The sequence below is a fragment of the Physeter macrocephalus genome, chromosome 6, assembly GCF_002837175.3.
Source record: "Physeter macrocephalus isolate SW-GA chromosome 6, ASM283717v5, whole genome shotgun sequence".
NCBI classification, from domain to species: Eukaryota; Metazoa; Chordata; class Mammalia; order Artiodactyla; family Physeteridae; genus Physeter; species Physeter macrocephalus.
In genome coordinates, this window is record NC_041219.1 from 28055444 (window position 1) to 28076966 (window position 21523).

Genomic DNA, 21523 nt, shown 5'->3' on the forward strand with positions numbered 1-21523 from the left:
CAGTACGCGGGCCTCTCACTGCTGTGGCCTCTCACTGCTGTGGCCTCTCCCGTTGTGGAGCACGGGCTCCGGACACGCAGGCTCAGCGACCATGGCTCACGGGCCTAGCCGCTCTGCGGCATGTGGGATCTTCCCAGACCGGGGCACGAACCCGCATCCCCTGCATCTGCAGGCGGACTCTCAACCACTGCGCCACCAGGGAAGCCCCCATTCTCCATCTTTTTACTCCACTTAATTTTGACCTATATCACCTGCTAACGTATTTTTTTTTATATTGGAGTATAGTTGATTTACAGTGTTGTGTTAGTTTCTGGTGTACAGCAAAGTGATTCAGTTGTACATGTATGTAATCTATTCTTTTTCAGATTCTTTTCCATTATAGGTTATTACAGGATATTGAATATAGTTCCCTGTGCTATACTGTCGGTCCTGCTAACTTTTTTTTTTTTTTTTTTTTTTGGCTGCATTGGGTGTTTGTTGCTGCGCGCAGACTTTCCGTAGTTGTGGCGAGCGGGGGCTACTCTTCGTTGCAGTGCGCAGGCTTCTCATTGCATTGCAGTGCCTGCTGACATATTTTATAATTTACTTATTTATTGTTAATTGTCTGTCATTACACTCCGCCCACCCCAGCATGCACATGAATGTAAGTTCTATAAGGGCAGGATTTTCCCACCATTTGTTCACTGCATTTTTGCAAACACCTAGAATGTGGCAGATACATATAGTGGATGTTCAATAGATGTTTATTGACTAAAGATGAGTGAAACTCAGGTATGTCCAACTTCAAAGCCGCACTTACTTATATCTTATATATAAATATGTACCTACTCGTTTAGGCCTGTTAAGTTGTCCTGGTTACTGTAAAACGCAGAACTGTGTAGACCCATAGAGGAGAATCAGAGTAATCCGTGCAGGTACCTGTCAGGCTGCCTGCCTTTAGTTTTAAGATCACTTGGCATAGCGCTAATGAAGCCGTCACTTGTGGCTTCTCATAAGGCCAGTTGTGGACATTGAGCTTCCACATATGAGGATACTGCCCCAGCACCAGAGAGTGGCTTTGTGTGTGTGTGCGTTCACCACGACTTTGTCCCCTACAAAAGCAGAAATACCAAGCTTGTTATCACCAGCCTTGTTGAAGGCTGAGATATGAGCCGATGATTAAGGAACATGGTACCTTAGCCAGTGTAGGTAATGAGAAAGAAAGGATGTAATCTTAGGATTAAGCCATAAGTTTTGCCACCCTGAAATTCAAATTATTTAATAGAAGTCATATTTCTCTTTTTTAAAAAATAGGTTATTCTTGGTGAGAATTTGACTTCTAATTGTCCGGAGGTTATCTATGAAATTAAAGAAGAAACACCTGTTTTCTACAAACTCGTTCCTCATCCTAAGAAGAATATCTACATCTATCTAACAGCTGGAAAAGAGGTAGGCAGAAATACTAGTTACTGTGTCTGTCTTATGAATACAAATTGTTTAATTGATGTCATTATCGAGTGGTGAAGCTTTTACTTTGAACTACTGAGTTTAAACACTGCTGCAGGCTTCAAGAAGACACACAGTGGTTCACAGGCATGGAATTTAAAACCTACTGTCAGTAAGTAAGCAAGAAATATTACCTATTTAGACAGTGTTATTATTGGCTATATTTCCAGTGCCAAGTTTTTCAGAGAAAGGTGTGCTTGCAAATGGGAGTGTAATCAGAGAGGTAACTGAATTTACACATTGATCGTGTGGGCATTGAATGGTTAGATGCATTTATGAATATACCCGATGGGATTGGCTTTGGAATTTGGGGTTAACATCAGGCCATAGTCTCATACACATTCATGAACCGGGAAATATATAGCACTCACCCTCCCTCTCTTAATTTATCTGGCTGTTTTAGTTTTTCTTCTTGCTTCAGCTTACTGAAATAAAAAGGATACCTTTTTACATTTTATTCATATTTACAAAGTGCTTTCACCAAGGGAAGGAGATGGGGAACTAATTGTTACTGAGTCCCTACTGATGCTGTGCTAGTTACTCTTCCAAAGAGGGTCTCTCTAAATGCATAGAGTTGTACACACACACACACACACACACACACACACACACACACACAGACGCAAACCGCAAAGTGTAATAAACAATGTTAATGAAATCTGTCAATCTAGTGAGATAAAAATTACCCTTGTTTTATATATGAAGAACTAGGACTAAGAGAGGTTCAATATCTTCTCAAGGATATAGATAGAGCCTTGTCAGGGCTAGGACTTAAATTCTACCTGATGTTAAAGCCCATGATAAATGGGATCAAACCCCAAATTTGTGAAAACCAAACAGGCAATTCTGGCATGGTTGTTTTGACCCATGACCATTTGAACATACAAAGTGCAAAGAAGATAAGTGAGACTTACATGATTACATAATGGGTGTAACAGATGCCCTTGGCCCACCCTCATTTTCCATTCTTTTCCTCTCGGTCATTCCATGGAGAAGAGCAATGACATCAGTCTCCACGTGCTGGCCAAGTCGCAGAGAAGATGTGCAGCACTTTTTCGCTTCTGACATTCCTAAAAAGGCTGTGTTGCCTTTTGCATGTTGAAATGCCAGTTATTCAAAATGACCGCGGTGAGATGGCCAGTGGATCTCCTATACCTTTGTTCTTCACCATATAGAACCTTTTTGACCAGCTTGCTTCAACATTTAAACACTGTCTATTATTTTTCTTCCCCAGGGTTCTCGTATTTGAAAGGTTTTTGTCTACTCAACAAACTGCACTTATTAAGTAACAATTCCCATTCTCAGGCGTTATTTATCAAGGGCATCTCAAAACGGCCATTCAGAGCGCTGACTGTGCTACCACATGGAGCTGATAAAATTCCAGCTCAAAGCAAAGGCACTTGCAGCCTTGCTTAGTCTGTGCATGTTTTTCCAATCAGCCTTTTGAAACATTGCAAATAGCTCATAAATCCTTTCCCAGACCCCAAGACTGTAGGCTGAGAACCACCAGTAGTTGATAGGTCCTCACTCTCTGAAGGTGAAGAGTTCTAGTCTGGCCATTCAAAGCCTGAAGTCCTGGGAAGAGTTTTCCGCTGGGCATCAAAGCTGGTTATTCTTACCTTCTTCACTCAGATTCACTGCTAGAGATCCTGTTAGTAAGACTTTGGTTCTCTGGTTGAGCCAGTATAAGCCCTAGAGAGACAAAACCTGAGGAAGGTCCTTTCCTAGACTCTTGGGGAGATAATAAGAGCCAAACTAAAATGCCCTGCTACATCCCTGGAATACCTGGTCATTAAAACAACCATATGGAAATAGATGCATTGCTGTGGAATAGTCCCTATAAATGTGTTAAGTTAGAGAAGCAGGTCCAATGTAGTATTTATGATGGCCTTTCTTTCACATAGTTATATGTTTGTGTGTTTAAGTACATGTAGAGTCGTTCTCATAGAATGTTCTAGAGACTCATTTTCCACTCAATGTTCTGAGCAAAAGTGGTCCCAGGAGCAGATGTTACTTACTGTACCGCTCCGAGAGTATCATAATAGAGATTCAAAGGCTCTCAGAAGCCTTGTGCTAAGGAAACGTTTGCTTTTTCCCCGTGAGGTTTCACGTGTTCATTGGACCGTGGAAACTTTTTCTCATGTGGTAGCAATAGCCAACATTTATTGAGCGTTTATTATGTGCCGGGCAATGTTGGTAATAACCCCGTGAAGTCAGCAGCACTATCACCGTTTCACAGGTGAGAAAACAAGGTTGGAGAGATTCCGTGACATTTGTGAAAATCCCCCAGAATTACAAAGATGTGCTGTGAGCTACCCGGAAATGTCCACATTCTGGTTAATTCTGGCTCAGGCTGGTGGTCTGCCCGCCACATCTGTCAGCAGCACTGGGGACTGTGAGGTGATGGGCGGTGGTTATCCTCCACGAAGTCAGCTTGGAATGGAAGGCTATTCCTCGGGATAGCCCCTGCTTTTCTCACAAACCCCTTCTAGAACTCTCTACCTCTCTATATGTTTTAAGAAGTTACTTATACTTTGCAGCAGGTACAACTTCCTGGCTTAATGAATTCCACAGGTTTCCTGACTACGCTGTGGGATTTTGTCCGCAGAAAATGCACCATGTGAGGCTCAGGTCCTCCCTGCCTCCCCACCAACCCTGCTTGGAGGCTCTGCCGGCCTCCAGGGCATGGGTCTGCCCAGCACCAGCGCCCACCTCAGGGGCTGCTGTTTTCTGACAGCTGGAAGAGGCAGCTCTAGGGGCCAGGAATGATTGGAAAACTCGCCCTGTTTCTTTTATTTTCACGTCCAGTGGAGGGAATGTGAGCAGTGAGCCAGGAGGAGGTGATGGGTCACCGATGGGTGTGGGAGGGTGGTCCTCATTTCCATGTCAAGTGCCAACCTCGTGCTGACACTCCAGGTCAGAGCCTGTTGCTTTCCCCAGACGCTCATCTCCGAGGTGCCATTGACTGTCACTGAAAACCAGGTGACCTGATTCCACGATCCTTGAAAATCACTACTGGCAGATCAGAAACCTGACTGTGGATCAGGCTCACCTGTGAGAAGTCTTAAAAAGGCAGATTCCTAGGCCCCACCCCTGACCTACTCAACTAGAGTCTCAGCGGCAGGGGGTCTGGGGATCTGCCCTTTCAGAAGCTCCCCAGGAGATGCTGATAAACCACTTCACACGCTAGAACTTGAGAACTGCTGCCCGATGTCATTACACAGACGTTCGGCGTCTGAGTGGATAAATGTCTCTTTGTGGCCCTTCATCAGATAAGGTGTTGTAGTTTTTCTAGCGTTGCTCATAATTCTGTCTGAACTGCCGTCATCTTTATTTTTAGGTGAGGAGAATTCGTGTTGCGAACTGCAGTAAACATAAATCCTGTTCGGAGTGTTTAGCGGCGACAGACCCTCACTGCGGTTGGTGCCATTCGCTACAGAGGTATTTCCTGAGTTCTTTCTCAGCAACTCACAATTTCGAAACAGTGTCATGCGGCTGCACGCTTGTTGCCCTACTTTAAGGATCCGTTCCAATGACCTGGGGGAACTGATCTCTGCGCCAACTAAAATACCAGTGTGTAATCGGAATCAATTCTCAGGGATGTTCCCAGTCGTGTCGGTGCTACTGAATCATTTGACCTGAACCACTGAGAGGGTCCCCAACGTGGAGGGCAGAGATTGAGGGGGGTTGGGGGAAGGATACCGGCGTAAGTTGGAGCTGTCACTTGAGCTTTTACTTTCTACAGAGTTCTCCAAGACTGGAGAGAGCTGCAAAATGTTCTCTGTCAGAGGAGATAAAAGAATAGGCGTGTTTGAAAATTTTCAGATGAATCCTCATGATGTCACGTGTTTGGTTGGCTCCGTGGAAGCCTGATTATTGATGATGTTGTCTCTGGATGCGCTGTACAGCTGTGCACAGGCCTGATGTGCAGTCTCAGTCTCCGGGCAGAATCTGCCCAGCCTGGTCTTGAATTACGATGTTCACGACCCATCTAGGCCCAGGGCGACTTGTAGCAGCCTCCTCGCCATGGCAGCTCCCAGCGTCGCTGGGACCGGCCTGGTTGGATTCGCTGTTGCCATGGCAACCCAGTACTCGGGCTTTTGCTATAGAAGCAAGGAAGAGAGAGCCTGAGCCGCAGCTCAGGCAGGGGGAAAAAAAAAAACATAACAGTGTCTGTCAGTTTGGTGCTTTCAGTTTTTAAAGGTGAAAAAGGATAAGAAGGAGTAGAACAGGTGCAGAGAAGCTGAAGGCTAAACAAGGGGCAATTTAGGGAAAGGAAAGAAGACTGGGAGTAGAATTTGGGAGCCTTTGGGGGAGGAAGGTAAGAGCAGTGAAGGGAGAGGGGGAAAAATACAATATAAGCAAGAGGTTCAGGAAACAAACTAAAAATATGGGGATGGAATTAATTAAGAGTTCATGGAGGAAGTCTGAAGCTGTGATGCAGCAAGACGCATAATTGCCCTTGCTTTTGCTGAGCCTCCTTACCGGGCTGTTTCCTTCAGAATCATCGGCAGACAAAAGAGGCAAGGCCAGGAAGAGTCTCATGAATAATTGTAATTGGGTAGGAACGTTTTCTTCTTGTCGCTTGCCTAAGACTAGAGTTTAAGAAATTAACTGATCATGAACAGCACTGCATCGCCACACACCCACTAAGCAGTTTTGCCATAATCTTTCTGATCTGTTCCATTTATGTAGCTTCTCTGTCTATATTTGTAGAGCTCTGTGCAGGAGTTAATTCAGTGACAGCAGTGGAGATGGTGGTGATGGTCACAGTGGTGATGGTGATTAAATAGCCATGCGTAGCAGCTAGTGGCTACTCTTTTGGCAAACACAGGTCTGGCTTTCATAGGAGATGTCCAAGCTGGTGATACGACTTTGGGGGTTAGTAGCATTCTGATGCTACGTCGTGAAGTCTTCAGACCAGATGAGGGAGGGAGTGTAGACTGAGAGGAGGATGAGTTGGAAAATTGAACATTGAGGCGGTACAGTGTTTAGGGGTCAAGGAGATGAAGAAGTAACAGACGGGGAGAGAACAGCCAGAAGGGGAAGCGGAAAGACTAAAGAAGGTGGCCTGCTAGAAGCCCAGGGAAGAAAGGAGGAGGGGAGTGGTCCATTGTGCCAGGTCGTGCAGAGAGGTCAGGCAAGAGGGGAAGAGAACTGAGCCACTGGACTTAGCAGGCGATGACTGGTACGGTGACAAGGACAGGAAGTGGTGCTAAAGCTGTAAGAGAAAATTAGAAGAGGGCAGAGTGGAGACAACTCTTCCGAGGAGCTTTGCTGAGAAAGACAGCAGAAAAATGGAGCAGACGTTGGACGAAAAAGTGGAGTCCAGAGAGCTTTGGGGTTTTTTTTAAGATACATGAAATAGCAGTGTGTTTTTGTGCTGTCAGGAGAGTTCCAGTAGAGAGAGAGAAACTGACGATACAAGAGGGAGAAGGGAGTATTGTGGGGTGTTGTCTTTCAGCAGATGAAAGAAAATATGATCTTGTGTGCCAGCGGGGGGCCCAGCCTCAGCCAGGAGCATGGGACCCTTCATCCTTGGTCATAGGAGGGAAGGTGAAGAATATGGGCTCAGGAGCAGGTCGGTGATGGAAGCATGCACAGTGTCTTTGCATGTGGCTTTACATCATTTTCAGTAACGTAAGATGGGTGAGGTGAGGGAGGAAGCCCTGGAGTTGGAAGGGAGAAGAGAGAGAAGGTATGGGACAGAGTGGAAGAGAGAACAGAGCCGGGAAAGAGAGAACAGTTGCCAGACAACATCAGGGCTCACTTGAAGTCAACGGTCTTGCTTGTGAAGCGAGAGCAGTAAGCACGGGTTTGCTTTCACAAGCCATGTTTGGCTCCGTGGGCATAGTGGTAGGCTAGTGGAGAGTTAGATTTAGCCAGAGATGGGGCTTTGCCAGGAAATACATTCAAGAGGGGAAAGCGGGGCCCAGGAGCTGAGGGTGCCTACGAGGGATGGACAGTGATATGGATTTGGGTACTTACAATAGTGGACCCTGGGCTCCAAGCCGGAAGTGAGCTCTAAGGAGGGACGTGAGGACACGAGGGGAGTGAGAGTTGTGAAAAGGTAGCCAGCTCTGTGCAGGGGAGGTTGTTTGAGGGTTTACAACTTGTTGGACCTGGGGAACTGGAGAAGCGGTAGTGGTCGGACTATGGGGAACTTGGAGTTAAGGTCATGGAGGGGGCGGAGTTATTGGTACTGACAAGGTCTGGGGTGTGATTGTGTAGCTGAAATAGGATGAAGGACAAGATCATTGGCAGAGAGGGTCAGGGAGCTGAGGAGGGGTCAGAGTGTTCCGTGGACCAGTCACCAAGAAGGACTGTGGGAGCAATGTTGGAGAGGCAAACAGTCAAGAAAAGAAAGGAATTGCCCATGGGCGGGGTGGGCTGTGGATGCTCTTGACGAAGAGGGGCCGGGGGCATCTGGCAGATGGCCCGATGGCGTGAGCTTCCGAGCTGGGGAGTGCAGGGGATGGGGCCAGGCTTGGAAAGAAAGGAAGAAGATTCATCCCAAAGAGGCAGCAAGACACAAGTAGGACCACTGTGATGAGGGAGAGGAAACAGCCAGCCCTTGGTGGGCTGCAGGGAAGCAGTGTCCTCGGGGAGAGCCTGGTGAGCAAGACCAGCAAGATGGTGAAGGGAACAACTGGAGAAGTTGAAGACATCAGGACTTCTGTTGATGATGGGCTGTGATAAAGGAATCCAGCCTTCTGGAAAAGCCTGCTGACGGCTTCCCCTCCTTCTGCTTTTGTCCCCTCACCCCTGCCCCACGAGGAGTGGTCTTGTAAAAATCTAAGCCAGATCATTTTACTCGCCAGCTTAAAAACCTCCACTGGCCTCCGTCGCAGAATTCAGTCTGACTCCCTTGCTCCCAGGGCCCGAATACAGGGCTTCCCAGGATCGGGTCCTTGGTTATTCTCAGACCTCTCATGCCACTCTCTCCTTCGTTCACTCGACCCCAGCCACCCGAGCTTTCTTTCTGACTTAAGAATATGCCAGGCTTGTTCCTGCCTCAGGGACTTTTCACCTGCTGTTTCCTCAGTCTAGAAAATTCTTCCACGGCTGGCTCTTTCTTGCTCATCAGGTCCCAGCATACATGTCTCCCTGCAATGACCCAGTCTGAAGTAGCCTCACCTCACTCACGGTGACATCACTGTTTTATGTTCTTCCTGGCCCCATCACTATTTGAAATGATCTTCTTTCTCTGCCTCTTCCTTTGTTAAAATGTAAGTTGCATGGGAACCTCGTCTTGTTCATGACTGTATCCCCAGAATCTAGAATGGTGCCTGGTGCATAGTAGGTGCTTAAAAAATATATGTTAAATGAATGGAGTACACTGAGTGATTGGGAAACTCTACCAATGGCAGGCTGAGACGTGTGCATTAAGTATGATAAAACATTCCAGATTTGTGGACTGATGGCCCTTCCCAGCCACGTCAGATCATTTGGTTTCAAACTGGCTTGCTTCTGACCTGAGATGCAATAAAACTAAGTCTCAGATCTGTGACTCATGTTAAGCTGTCAGTACCATTCAAAATTAGGAACTCTCAAGGGGGTTGTTTTCTTATAACGGTAGGGCATCCCACTGTGTTTATTGTAAATGTCACAGATTTATTTAGAAAAATAATTTATTTTCTCTATTGAGAATGTTGGGCTTTATTTCACACACGTCTAGAAAGTGGATTTGTTGAGGTGGGGGGGTGCAAGAAAATGATCTTAACTTACTTTTGATCGGACATTAAGAATAGGCATCCAGCATAAGCAGACAAAAAGCAATTCGATAAACAATGAGCTCTAAAAAGTCTAGTATTTTATTGTTGGAACCTCAAATCCAACCTATGCTGAATTTGTCTGTGTGGGTGGAAAGTGAATTTTTGCAGGCTGAATATCTTGGGTTTGAAAGCAGCTTCTCAGTTTCTCCCATATTGCAAAGCACAGCACATGTGTTTAGTTATGGATTTCCACAAAACTGGCAATCCGGAACCAATGAGCGGGTGAGGTTCCAAAAGTTCATTTGCAAGTTTGTTTGGCACTCGGAATGCATTTTCCCGTAGAAACAATGTCATAAATTAAGGACTGATTCCCAAGTCAGCCCACAAAATTCAGTTTATCTAATTTCAACAAATATTTATTGAATCTCTACCAAGAACCCAATGTGGGAAGTAAGATAACTAGGTGATACTGAGAGAAATCAGATGTCGTTCTCGGCCTTAAGGAATTCACATGCCAGCTAGGGAGACAGACACGTCAATGGCCAACGTTCATTCATTCAGTCATACATACCATCAACAGATATTTACTGAGCTCCTACTATGTGCTTGGGATACTGTTCTTTCTTGCCCGCATGGAGCTTGCAGTCTAGTGAGGGATAGAGACAGTGTTAGTAGTCAGGTTTCCGCTCCAGTGATGCTGTGTTAACAAACAGATTTTTAGTGACTTACAAGAACAAAAATTTGTTTTTCTTGATCGTGGGTCAGCTTCAGCAGTGGCTGCAGGTGGAGAGTTTGATTCAGGTCTACTTCACACATCTCTCATCCTGCACGTACTCTCCTCAAGGCAGGTAGCAGAAGCACAAGAACCCAAGCTAAACTCTGCAGCACATTCAGAGCCTCCACTCGTGTCGTGTTTGCTGATATTCCATTGGCAAGCAAGCCACATAGCCAAGCCCAGCATCAGTGGGGTAGCGAAACATACACTGCCTACTCTAGTGGCAAAGGGTATGGGTGTGTTATTCCAGTACAGGAGAGATTGCAGAACTGGGAACAATAATCCGGTCTACCCTAATAAGTTAAGGAGCTACCAATCTACTGATAAGTAAATAGAGAATAATAGGGTTAGCACAGAGGACGTGGAGGATTCCATGGGGACACATAAAAAAAACCAAACAAACATCTAACCAACAAATAGCAAGTGTTGGCGAGGGTGTGGAGAAAAGGGAACCCTAGTGCACTGTTGGTGGGAGTGTAAATTGGTACAGCCACTATGGAGAACATTTCGGAGGTTCCTCAAAAAATTAAAAATAGAACCACCAGGTGATCCAGCAATTCCACTTCTAGGTATTTTTCTGAAGAAGATGAAACACTAGTTCAAAAAGATACATTCTTCCTTATGTTCGTTGCTGCAGTATTCACAATAGACAAGATATGGAAGCAGCCTAAGTGTCCATCGATAGACGAATGGATAAAGAAGATGTGGTGTATATGTACACAGTGGAATGCTACTCAGCCATTAAAAAAATGAAATCTTGCCATTTGCAGCAACATGCATGGACCTAGAGGGCATTATGCTAAGTGAAATAAGTCAGAGAAAGACAAATATTGTATGATTTCACTTCTATGTGGAATCTAAAAAACAAAACAGATGAACAAAAATAACAAAACAGAAACAGAGTAGTAGGTACAGAAACAAACAGGTGGTTGCCCAAGAGGAAGGGGTTAGGGGGATGAGTGAAATTGGTGAGGGAGATTAAGAGGTACAAACTTCCAGTACAAAAAAATTAGTCATGGGAATGAAATGTACAGCATGGAGAATATAGTCAATAATATGGTAATAACTTCGTATGGCAATGGATGGGAACTAGACTTGTCGTGGTGATTATTTTGTAATGTATAGAAATATCAAATCACTGTATTATGCACGTGGAGCTAACATAGTGTTATAGGTCAGTTATACTCCAATTACAAAGACAACAACAGGTACGGTGAAAATGAATCAATCAAAGAAAACTAACCTAAACTTAAGGTCAGAGAAGGCTTCCTGGAGGAAGGCAATGGATGGGAACTAGACTTGTCGTGGTGATTATTTTGTAATGTATAGAAATATCAAATCACTGTATTATGCACGTGGAGCTAACATAGTGTTATAGGTCAGTTATACTCCAATTACAAAGACAACAACAGGTACGGTGAAAATGAATCAAAGAAAACTAACCTAAACTTAAGGTCAGAGAAGGCTTCCTGGAGGAAGGGATGTCTAAGCTGAGCCTGAAGTGTGAGCAGATATCATCCAGGTAAAGAGAAAGAGCGGGGGAAGCTGAGGGAACAGACGGTGCCAAGGCTGGAAGCTGGAGGAGCGCCTGGCCTAATGGACAGTAGGGGAAGCGTGCAGTCTGAGGAGCGTTGGTTAATGAGGGCGGCGTGGTAGGCAGGGGAAGGGGAGGAGGGGTCTTAAAACCCAGGTTAAAGCATTTGAATTTCGTTGGAAAGACTTTGGGAAGCCATCCCAGGTTTTCAATCAGAAGACAGACTAGATCATTTGTGTGTTTCAGAACAAGCATTCTGGTGCAAGGTAGACTAGAGACGACACCGCTGGAAGCCAGCAGGTCCCTTAGAAGGTGGTTGTAAACCAGCAAAGAGACTGGGGACTGAATAAGAGAGATGGTAGTGGGTATGGAAAGAAGTAGGTGGATTTAAGAGCTATTTGGAAGATAGAATTGACAGGACTTAGGGATTAACTGGATCCCCCCCTTGAGTCTGACACACTAAAAATAGGGCCATAAAATGAAAAATAAAATATCAAGGTGGCCACTGTTTTTCTGGAAGATGTATTCTTTCTCCCTTGATCTAAGTCCTCACAAAGAAAGTAAAGAAATGGTACCAAACATACACGGGGTTCCTACTGTGTTCCAGGCCTTGTACGAGGCACTAGGTTGGAGCCCAAAGAACGGGTACCCAAGTCAGATGGAGAAGGACTTCCAAGAGATGTGGAGCTGAGTCTCATAGGTGCAGGGGCTTTGCTGTTGAGATGATAGGGCAAAGAGTATGGGTTATCTGCCTTGTGTACCAGAGGGACAGAGGTGTCATTGACCGAGCAGGAATGTCGGAGAACTAGGCGGTTTGGGGTGCCCAGTGATGCAGGGGGATGACTTCCACACTGGCAGCAGGAAGAATGCAGACCTGGAGCCAGCGTGTGTGGTGTCGAATCCAGGCTTCTTCGTGACCTGCAAGTTTCTTATCTTCCCTGTGCCAGATCTCCTCTTCTGTAAAGCAGGGCTAGTAACGGTGCCTCCCTTGCAGGGTTGCTGAGAGAATTAAACCGGATGATGTGCATAAAGTCCTAGGCACAGTGCCTGTTCATAGTAAGCACTGAAGTGATGTTAATTACTACTATGACGGAAGCCCAGAGGAAGGAGCCGTTGGTTGTAACCAAGGTTGGGAAAGGCTTCAGAGAGGAGGTGGCATTAAAATTGGGTCCTGGGGAAGAGGAAGAAAATGGGTCTTGAGGCCTGAGTAGACGTTCGCTGAGGGAAGGAGCGGGTGAGAGGTAATTCAGGGAGCAGCACCCGTACAATAAAGAGATCATTTTATTTTATTGTTTTGGCCACGCGACCTGTGGGATCTTAGCTCCCCGACCAGGGATCGAACCCGCACCGCCTGTAGTGGAAGCACAGACTCTTAACCACTGGACCACCAGGGAAGTCACTACAATAAGAGATCTTTTGAGGCGATGACAAATTGAATCACGTCACCCCAGCACTGGCTCTGGAAGCAAAGAAGTAGATGGGAAGGGCTCTGAGCTTGGACTTTATTAGTTGGTGCTGGGAACTTATTAAAGGGTTTTCAGCAGACACGGATCATATTTGTGTTTTTAAAAGATGATCCTGATGGCATCGTATATAGGAGACGAAATGCGTTAACCCAAGCATTAATTGTACCACACTTGCCACTCCTACCCCCTCTAGGGTCACTGTCTTCTAGTATATTTTATAAAGAGTGAGTTTATCTCACGTCTCTTCCCGAGTCATCTGCTTAGCGGCTGTTTCTCCAAATTTCACGTACCTCTCCACTTCTCCCAACACCACCACGGGCTCCACTTGCGGTCCCAGTCACGTAATGGAACCAGGGCTGGGTCCTCTTCAGAAAATGGGCCACATAGGAGAGGCCACACTCATCTTTATTGTCCCATCCCAGAATGCCCCACCCTGCACAGGATGTGTTCAGGGCAGGGACAAAGCCCCCAGGAGTGCTAATTATAAGGTATCTGTGGGCTCCCCTCACTTATCTGTATAAATTTAACATTTACTCATATCCTCCTGCATGTTTCTTCCACGTTTACAGTTAGAAGACTTCCAAGCAGCCCCTGGTAGCAGTTTTTAGGTTTTCATCTGCTGGCTGGCTGTTCAACACGTGACACTGAACGAGGTCATTTCTCAACCTGGTCTGACAACAGACTTTCTGGAAGGGTTGGGGTAACAGAAGGGGATTTGAACACTGGAGAGAAAAACTAAAAGCTGCCTGCTAAACATATTCATCCTCAGTACCCCAGAGTAATAAGCAAAAAGAATTCAATGATTTGCTTATGGACAAACCCAGCTCCTTGCATTGCTCTCCTGTCTTGAGGTCTGTCTTCCCTCTCTCTCCCAAGAGACATTCCTTCCTCAAGCCTCCCCAGGGCCAATCAACAACCTTAAGGCCTGTGAGCTGCTATTGCCTGAAAACTTGACCAAGACAACCCCTGGTGCATGGTAACCCATAGCCACATTCTTCTGAAACCTGAGTTACTCTGGTTCGGTCTGCCATCATGAGACGTGGACACTAAGTAGCAGAGAAGGCCCCTGAGGGCTTTTCAGTAGGGGAATCCATCAGAATGTGCCCACTTATCCTTCAGAAAGCAATTACAGTGCCCCTTCTCCAGGAAGCCTGCCTTGAGTCCAGGCCCAGCCAGGAGACAGGCTCACCAGGCATGGAGGAGAATATGCTTATCACACATCAGATGCTGTGCCCTGAATGTTCCATGCATGTTTCATTTAGTCCTCCTGGTACCTTGTGAAGAGAGTACTATTACAATTCCCACTTTTGAGAAGAGAAAACAGGCTTAGGTTTCTATATTCATTTCCTACTGCTGTGGTAGCAAATCACCACAACCTTGCTGGCCTAAAACAACATACATTTATTATCTTGCAGTTCTGGAGGTCAGAAGTCTGCAGTGGGTTTCACCTTGGGCTAAAACCAAGGTGTAGAAAGGTCTTCGTTCCTTCTGGAGGCTGTAGGGAGAATCCGTTTCCTTGTCTTTACTAGTATCTGGAGGCAGCCTACATTCCTTGGCTTGTGGCCTCTTCTTGCATCTTCAAAGCCAGCAGTCTAGCCTCTTTAGATCCTTCTGGCTCTGAATTCTGTTTCCGTCATCACGTCTCTTTTGCTGACTCTGACCCTCCTGCCTCCTCTTATGCAGCCTCTTGTGATTACTTTGAGCCCACTCAGATAATCCAAGATAATCTCCCCACTTTGAGATCCTTAGTCACATCTCTGAAGTCCTTCTTGCCATGTAAGGTAACATATTCACAAGTCCCAGAGATTAGGACATAGATATCTTTGGGGGCCATTAATCTGCTTACTACAGGTTGTGTAAGTAGTGGAACCAGGATTCAAATCTAGGCTCAGCTCTAACTCCCAAGCCAGTACCTTTACCTACCACTATAGTGAAAGGGAAGAGAAACAAAGGAGACATTATCCCTCGTGGTGGTGGGAGGAGAGGGCAGAGCCCGGTCCAAATGGACCCACCATGGATGACTGGTTAAATATGGAACTCTGGGCCAACCTGAGTTATAGAAACCCTTCCACCTTGAAAGTTTAAGCATCCATGCATTCCCTTAACAGATCTTTATTGAGTACCTAGTGTGTGTCAGACACTGTTCTAAGCACCAGGTTTCTCTAGCAGTGAACATCTCAGCCCCAAATCTTTGCCCTCATGGAGGTCCTTCTAGTGAGCTCTGTTAGTTTCCTAGAGCTGCCATAGCAAGTGGTCACCAACTCAGTGGTTTCAGACAATGCAGATTTATTCTCTCACAGTTCTGGAGGCTGGAAATCCAAAATCAAGTTGTTAGCAGGGCCACTTTCCCTCTGAAGGCTCGAGGGGTGAAACCTTCCTCTCCTCTTCCAGCTTCTGGTGGCTCCTGGTGCTTCTTGGCTCTGGCAGCATATCTCCAACCTCTGCCTCCATCTTTATGTGGCCTTAAATGTCCTTCTCCTCTCTCTTGGCAAAACACTAGTCATTGAACACCTTAAACCCAGGACGATTTCATCTTGAGATCCTTAACTAGTTACATCTGCAAAGGCCCTATTTCCAAATAAGGTCACATTCTGAGGTTCCGGGTGGATGTGAATTGTGGGGACCACATTATTCGACCCACTACATGAGAGAAGATGGACAGTGTGAAAATAAAGAAGAAAATAGCGTGTCAGATGCAATCACTATTAGGAAGAAAAATAAAGCAAGGAGGGGGTGGGGTAGGGCATGCTGACTGGAGGTAGGGGAGGTTAGTTTCAACCAGAGGATCCTGGAAAGCCTCGCGGAGAAAGGGACAGCTGAGCCAAGACCCAAAGGAGCACACTCCACTTTGGGGACGTCCTGCTTCGTAGGCTATGGCCTCATCTAGCCGAGTGGCCAGGAAGACAGTGGCCAGGAAGACAGGTGAAAGATGGTTCTAATTCTGCATCTGTCTCTCCTTTCCTTCCAATCCGGAATGTGTCCTCGTGCATGAAGTCTGTGCAGTGACACTCCTTTATGGTCCAGTGCAGCTCTAATGGCAGCGATCATCATAATAATGGTGTTTGGGGGTGGCCCCTCCTCCTTGTGTGAGGACCCCATTGTGCCAACTGATTGTGTAGAAGCAAGTAGGACAGCTGTCTGTGGGGTGGAAGCAGTGGGGAGCAGAGAGGAATATGTTATTCGGGCCTGGGGGCATCACTGAATTACCCTGGCAGAGGCCAAACCCATGCATCTGGGTTACCGGAGATGCTGAAAGGGATTTGGGGGCCTTCTCATGCTGGGAGGGGCGGGTCTTGGGTGGACATGAATCCCCTGGGTTCTTCATCATCTTTGTCAGCTGTTAGAAGAGCTGGGAGTATTTCAAAGCAGAAGGTGAAGAGGGGTTGAAACTATGAAGGAGCCCAGCTCTTTGTGCCTGGACAGCTGACACAGGGAGAATGCTTACCGTACTCAGAAGCCAGTTTTGTTTTCGGTCCAACCTCAGCCTCCAAGCTACTTATCTTCGCATCTCTTTAATTGCTGTAGCCTGACTCAAGCAGGTACCATTACGAACACCCCTTTTAGTAAATATATGTTTTAATGGAATAGATTTTTTTTTTGAAATGACCTTATCTCAGGCAGCAAGCACTTTTGTATGTATCGATTGGCTTTTAAAAATTCCTCAAATGTTTTCACTTGTCTTGGTGACCTAGTACTTGTCCTCTTCCCAGCAACTCCTCCACATTCAAACAGATGTTCATATCTTCATTGGAAGCCTTCCTGCCAGTCTTTTGTGTTTTTGCTCTTGTGACGTTTTGTAACATTTGGGCCCTTGTATCCCGCTCTATGGAGAGTGGACCATTTCTGAAATGCCCCATGTGGGATTCAGTATTGCTCTCTGGAAGATGGGGTTGTTACCGCTGCCAGCTGTTTACTGGTGGGGAAACTGAGGTCCTAAGAGGCTAAGGAATGTGCTCCCCGTTACAGAACAAATGTGTGGGAGAGCAGTTTGGAACCCAGATCTTCCTGAGTCAAGAGACGACATTTTCCCATCTTTATTTCCTTGCTACCTATTTTTTACGAATGCCTCCCTTAAATTCTTCAGTTCAGGGTTTGCATTTGGAAATTAAATCACCAACTTTTAGTGCACTCATCACCCACCAAAGAACCACATGGGCTGAAGGCCACAGATCCCTTTTGTGTGAATGTTTCAGTCTGCAGATGTGTTTTACGTGTGCTAAATAGCTCCAAGTTTCAAGACAAAGGTTGGTTTTCCACCACGCCAGTTAACTGGCCAGCCCAGTAAACAAAAATCAACGAAACAACTTATGCTGGTATCATGGAAACATAGACAAGAATTTAGTCACTTGAAAATTTAATTCTTAATCCAATTTAGCTAACGCTTGTTGAATACCAGGCCAGATACTAGGCCCTGGGGAAACAAAAATGAATGAGGATCTGCCTTGGAGAAGCTCACAGGTTAGTGTGGGAAGCAGGCACTGACCAAATCATTTCAATACGCCGTGGAAAGTGCTCTCATAGCTGGTGCTCAAGGCATAGGGAGACCCCAAGAACCCTTGGGAGGAGGAGGGTTGTGATTAAGAAACTTCCAAGGGGCTTCCCTGGTGGTGCAGTGGTTAAGAATCCGCCTGCCAATGCAGGGTACATGGGTTCGAGCCCTGGTCCGGGAAGATCCCACATGCTGCAGAGCAAATAAGCCCATGCGCCACAACTACTGAGCCTGCGCTCTAGAGCCTGTGAGCCACAACTACTGAGCCCACGAGCCACAACTACTGAAGCCTGCACACATAGAGCCCATGCTCTGCGACAAGAGAAGCCACCGCAATGAGAAGACTGCACACTGCAACGAAGAGTAGCCCCCGCTCGCCTCAACTAGAGAAAGCCCGTGTGACAAAGACCCAATGCAGCAAAGACCCAACGCAGCCAAAAATAAATAAAAATAAAATAAATAAATTTATTTTTTTAAAAAAGAAACTTCCAAGAAGCCGTGAGCTGTGTCTGCCTCCTTACATGGAAAAGGCAGGCTGATTGTTGACCTGGTGTATGTAAGCAATGCAGAAGGCAGTCTGGTTACCCCTGTTGCCCAGATCCCTCCTGCATCTCTCTGATTTTGTATGTGTGTTTGGCTTATGTCATCCAAAGCTTTTACCTAAATTCTGTTTCACTTGCCTATGTAATAAATATAATAACAACTATTATACTAATATTTACTGAGGCATTATTGGAAGTCTCAGTTAAATAGATGTACGTTTTTGAAACAACTCCATGAGATAGAAACAATTATTATCTGCGTTTCTGCAGTTGGAAAGCCGGAGACACAAGTGTGAGGGCATGTGATTTGCCCAAGGTCACCGGCTTGTAACTGGCAGACCCACTCTACTCTCCCCTTCCTTCACTGAAGTCCAGCCAGTCTGGTCTTTAATCACTTCCTTGCAGAGACCAAGCTTTCAGTGAACTCAGGGTCTTGGCACATGCTGTTCCTTCTGCCTGGAATGCTGTTCCTTCTGCCTGGAATGCTGTTCCCACTACTCTTGATGTGGCTAGATTGTTTTCATCCTTGAAATCTGAGCTGAAATGACATCTTTCTTGACCAGCCTATCTAAAGTAGTCTCTTCCTGCTATATTTTTGATTTCTGCAGAAGACTTACCTCAGTTTGAAACTATTTAAATTATTGTCTGCTTATTTGGTTTTTGTCCATGTGCCTCAACAGAATATAAGCTCATTAAGAGGGGAGCTTTAACTGGCTTAGGCATTCATGTGTCCCCAATGCCCAGTGTCTGATGTCTGGTGGGCGCTCAGACAATATTTGTAGAAGGAATACTAGATATGGCACTAGGCCCTGGGGGTGACAAGGTGAATAAGGTTAGCCTTTTCCTTGGGGACCTTATAGTCTGGTCAGAGAGACAGGCAATCAGCAACCAGCGCATTGTGCTGTATATACCAGGAACATTTGTAAGGTGCCCATGGGGACACAGAGGAGGGCACGACTGCTTTGCCTGGAAGCTGGGCAGATGTGGAGGAGGTGACATTGAACTAGGAACACCATTTCACCAGTATTGCAGGCCCTGGGGCATTCTGCACATGCCAGGAAGAGCTGGGCAGTTTTCACTGCATGTGTTTATTAAGTAACTGCTCTCTGTGAGGCACCACGTACTAGATATCAGCGACCGATGTTTTTAGGAGCTTGTAGGCTAAATAGAGAGACGGATTTATCAACCCATGATTGCCTGGGGATGAGCTTGGAGAGGAAAGCAGGAGCTCGATCATGGTATTGGGTACTGAGATGAGTGTGGAAATGTGTGTTCTAGGCCCCCGGTCATGAAAGTGATGTAGGTAGAGGCGTTTGGTGTAAGTGAAAGGGTGCCACTGAGGGTTCCTAAGTAGGAAGTGATGTGATCAGTTCTGTCCTTGAGAATACCTAGATGTTGTTGTGGAGGCTGACTGATGGCCTCCACAGGCCATCAGAGGAGGGAGGCCCTTCAGAAGGTGCTGCAGGAGCCTAGGTGAGAAGTGATGGCTGAGGGCGGACTGCAGGAGATAGTATAGAGAAATGCTTGGAATTAATAGGTCACAATCAACTAGTATGAGAGATGAGAAAAAAAAAAAAGAGTAAAAAAAGGCCCAAAGTTTTCTAATTTGATCTTCCGTTTGGATTATTACTCATTAACTGAGATCAGGCAGTGTTTCCCAATGTGCATGGCTAGAACTTCTAATCCCTCAACAAAAAAGTTGGAAGATGGTACATCATCCGTTTCTGTCTTGGAAATTTACAAAGCACACAGGCATATTCAAGGCTCTGAGAAGTCCTGCAATAGAGAAGACCATTAATTTTATTTAATTAGTGTTTCCCAAATTTCTTGACCCTCCTTTAACACTAACACCTAAAACAACCCGAAGAACACACTTTGAGAAATGCTGAGAAGTGGAATAAAACCTATATTTTCCCGTAGGGCCCAAGCTCTGGGAGGACATATTTACTTTTATCTTGGCATTTATGACATTGCTATCCAGGAAACCTTTGAAAATTTTGAGGCATTGGCACAGTAGTAAGAGTATGGATACCAGTGCCAGACTGCTGAGATTCATAGCATGCTAACCTCTCTGTGCCTCAGTTTCCTCATCTTTGAAATGGAGCCGATAACAATAATACCTACTTCCTGAGGTGGTTGTAGGATCAACGAGTTAAGTCCCGGAAAGTCTAGAAACAGTGCCTGGCCCCTGGGGAGGGCTCAGTGAGTGAGAGCCCTTATGAGGGGCATTACAGGGTAGGAGATGAGACCACGGACTCTGAAGCTGCCTGGTTTGGTATCTCAGCCACTCTGCTTCCTAACTCTGTGACCTTGGGAAAACAATATGGAGCCTTCCGTGCCTCAGTTTTCCCCAGCTGTAAAGCAGGGAAATTTGTTGTGCCTACTTCATAGCTTTGTGAAGAATAAGTGGATCAAATCATGTGAAAGAACGTCTCCTGGCAGGTGAGGTGTTTTCACTTAAAAAAAAAAATATTCTAAATTGTCTCTGTTATTAGCATCATTTTCTTATGTAGATTGGATCTTCATCACTGGAGCTGAAATTCAATTTTTCAGCTTTCCCGGCAAGTTATTTTGGTCTCGTATTTTGGCATCCCCCTTGGCTGACTCTGGAGGCCTGCAATTCAGAGTTTAGTTTTTCACAGTGACTTCCAATTCTCTTCTTTTCAGTCGAGGTTGGTTTCTCCATCTTGTGGACTGACAGCATTAATGAAAGCCCCCTGATTCTGGGGACCACCTGGCCCTTCCTCTGGACTCCGTGCCTTTCTGAAAAATGCAGACAGCTGTTTCAAATCCGTTAGCAGAAGACCTTTGCTCTTGTGGCAAAAATCTACCCACAGGATGGACACAGTCTCCTGTTTCCTGAGAGAGAGGCTGGATTGTTTCCTTGTTAAAAGTTTTCTGATATTATATCAGTAGAGAATCTTTGGAACAGGTCACATCACCGCTCCCATTCAAGCCAATTATCTGATATTTAGTTAATCAGTTTACTTCAGGGACTGTCTGCTCTTGGTGAACAATTAGATTAGAAGATGCTGATGAAATTCGAATGGCAGGAAGTAGAAGTTACATTTCTGAGTTCAGAGTTTCTATTTCAAGGTTGAGTAAGTGCTAAATTCTTACCGAGAGATTCTAGCCTAATAGAGTCAGATTCTCAAGGTCCCCCATCCCATCCCATGGGCATTTCACCTGCCTGGAAACTTCAGCTCATTTCCAGAGGTGGGTCTCCCTGTTCTTTATGTTGGCATGAAAACAATAATTTAAGCCATCCCCATTAAAAAAAAATAGAAATACTGTATAAATACAATACTGTAATAATAAATTTAAAAGTCGATCCAGCTGGGCACTGTTCCCAGACTACCAGCTGAGCAGAAACACAAATAAGTAAAGAAGAAAAACTGCTATACGATGCAAATGGCTTCAATCTCATTGTTTTCTGCTACTCTTTTTTTTTTTTTTTTTTTTTTTTTTTTCCGGTACGCGGGCCTCTCACCGTTGTGGCCTCTGCCGTTGCAGGGCA

The 21523-nt window shown here is 45.6% G+C and overlaps 1 protein-coding gene across 2 annotated transcripts in view; it reads left to right on the plus strand.

The window, feature by feature from the left end:
- Positions 1 to 21523, plus strand: part of PLXNC1 (plexin C1) — a 146457-nt gene that overhangs the window by 29391 nt on the left and 95543 nt on the right. For both annotated transcript variants that reach the window (XM_028490449.1, XM_024127221.3), the window contains exons 3-4: positions 1294 to 1428; positions 4826 to 4926. In XM_028490449.1, the coding sequence (XP_028346250.1) occupies positions 1294 to 1428; positions 4826 to 4926 (236 nt within the window). The remainder of the gene's footprint in view (positions 1 to 1293; positions 1429 to 4825; positions 4927 to 21523) is intronic.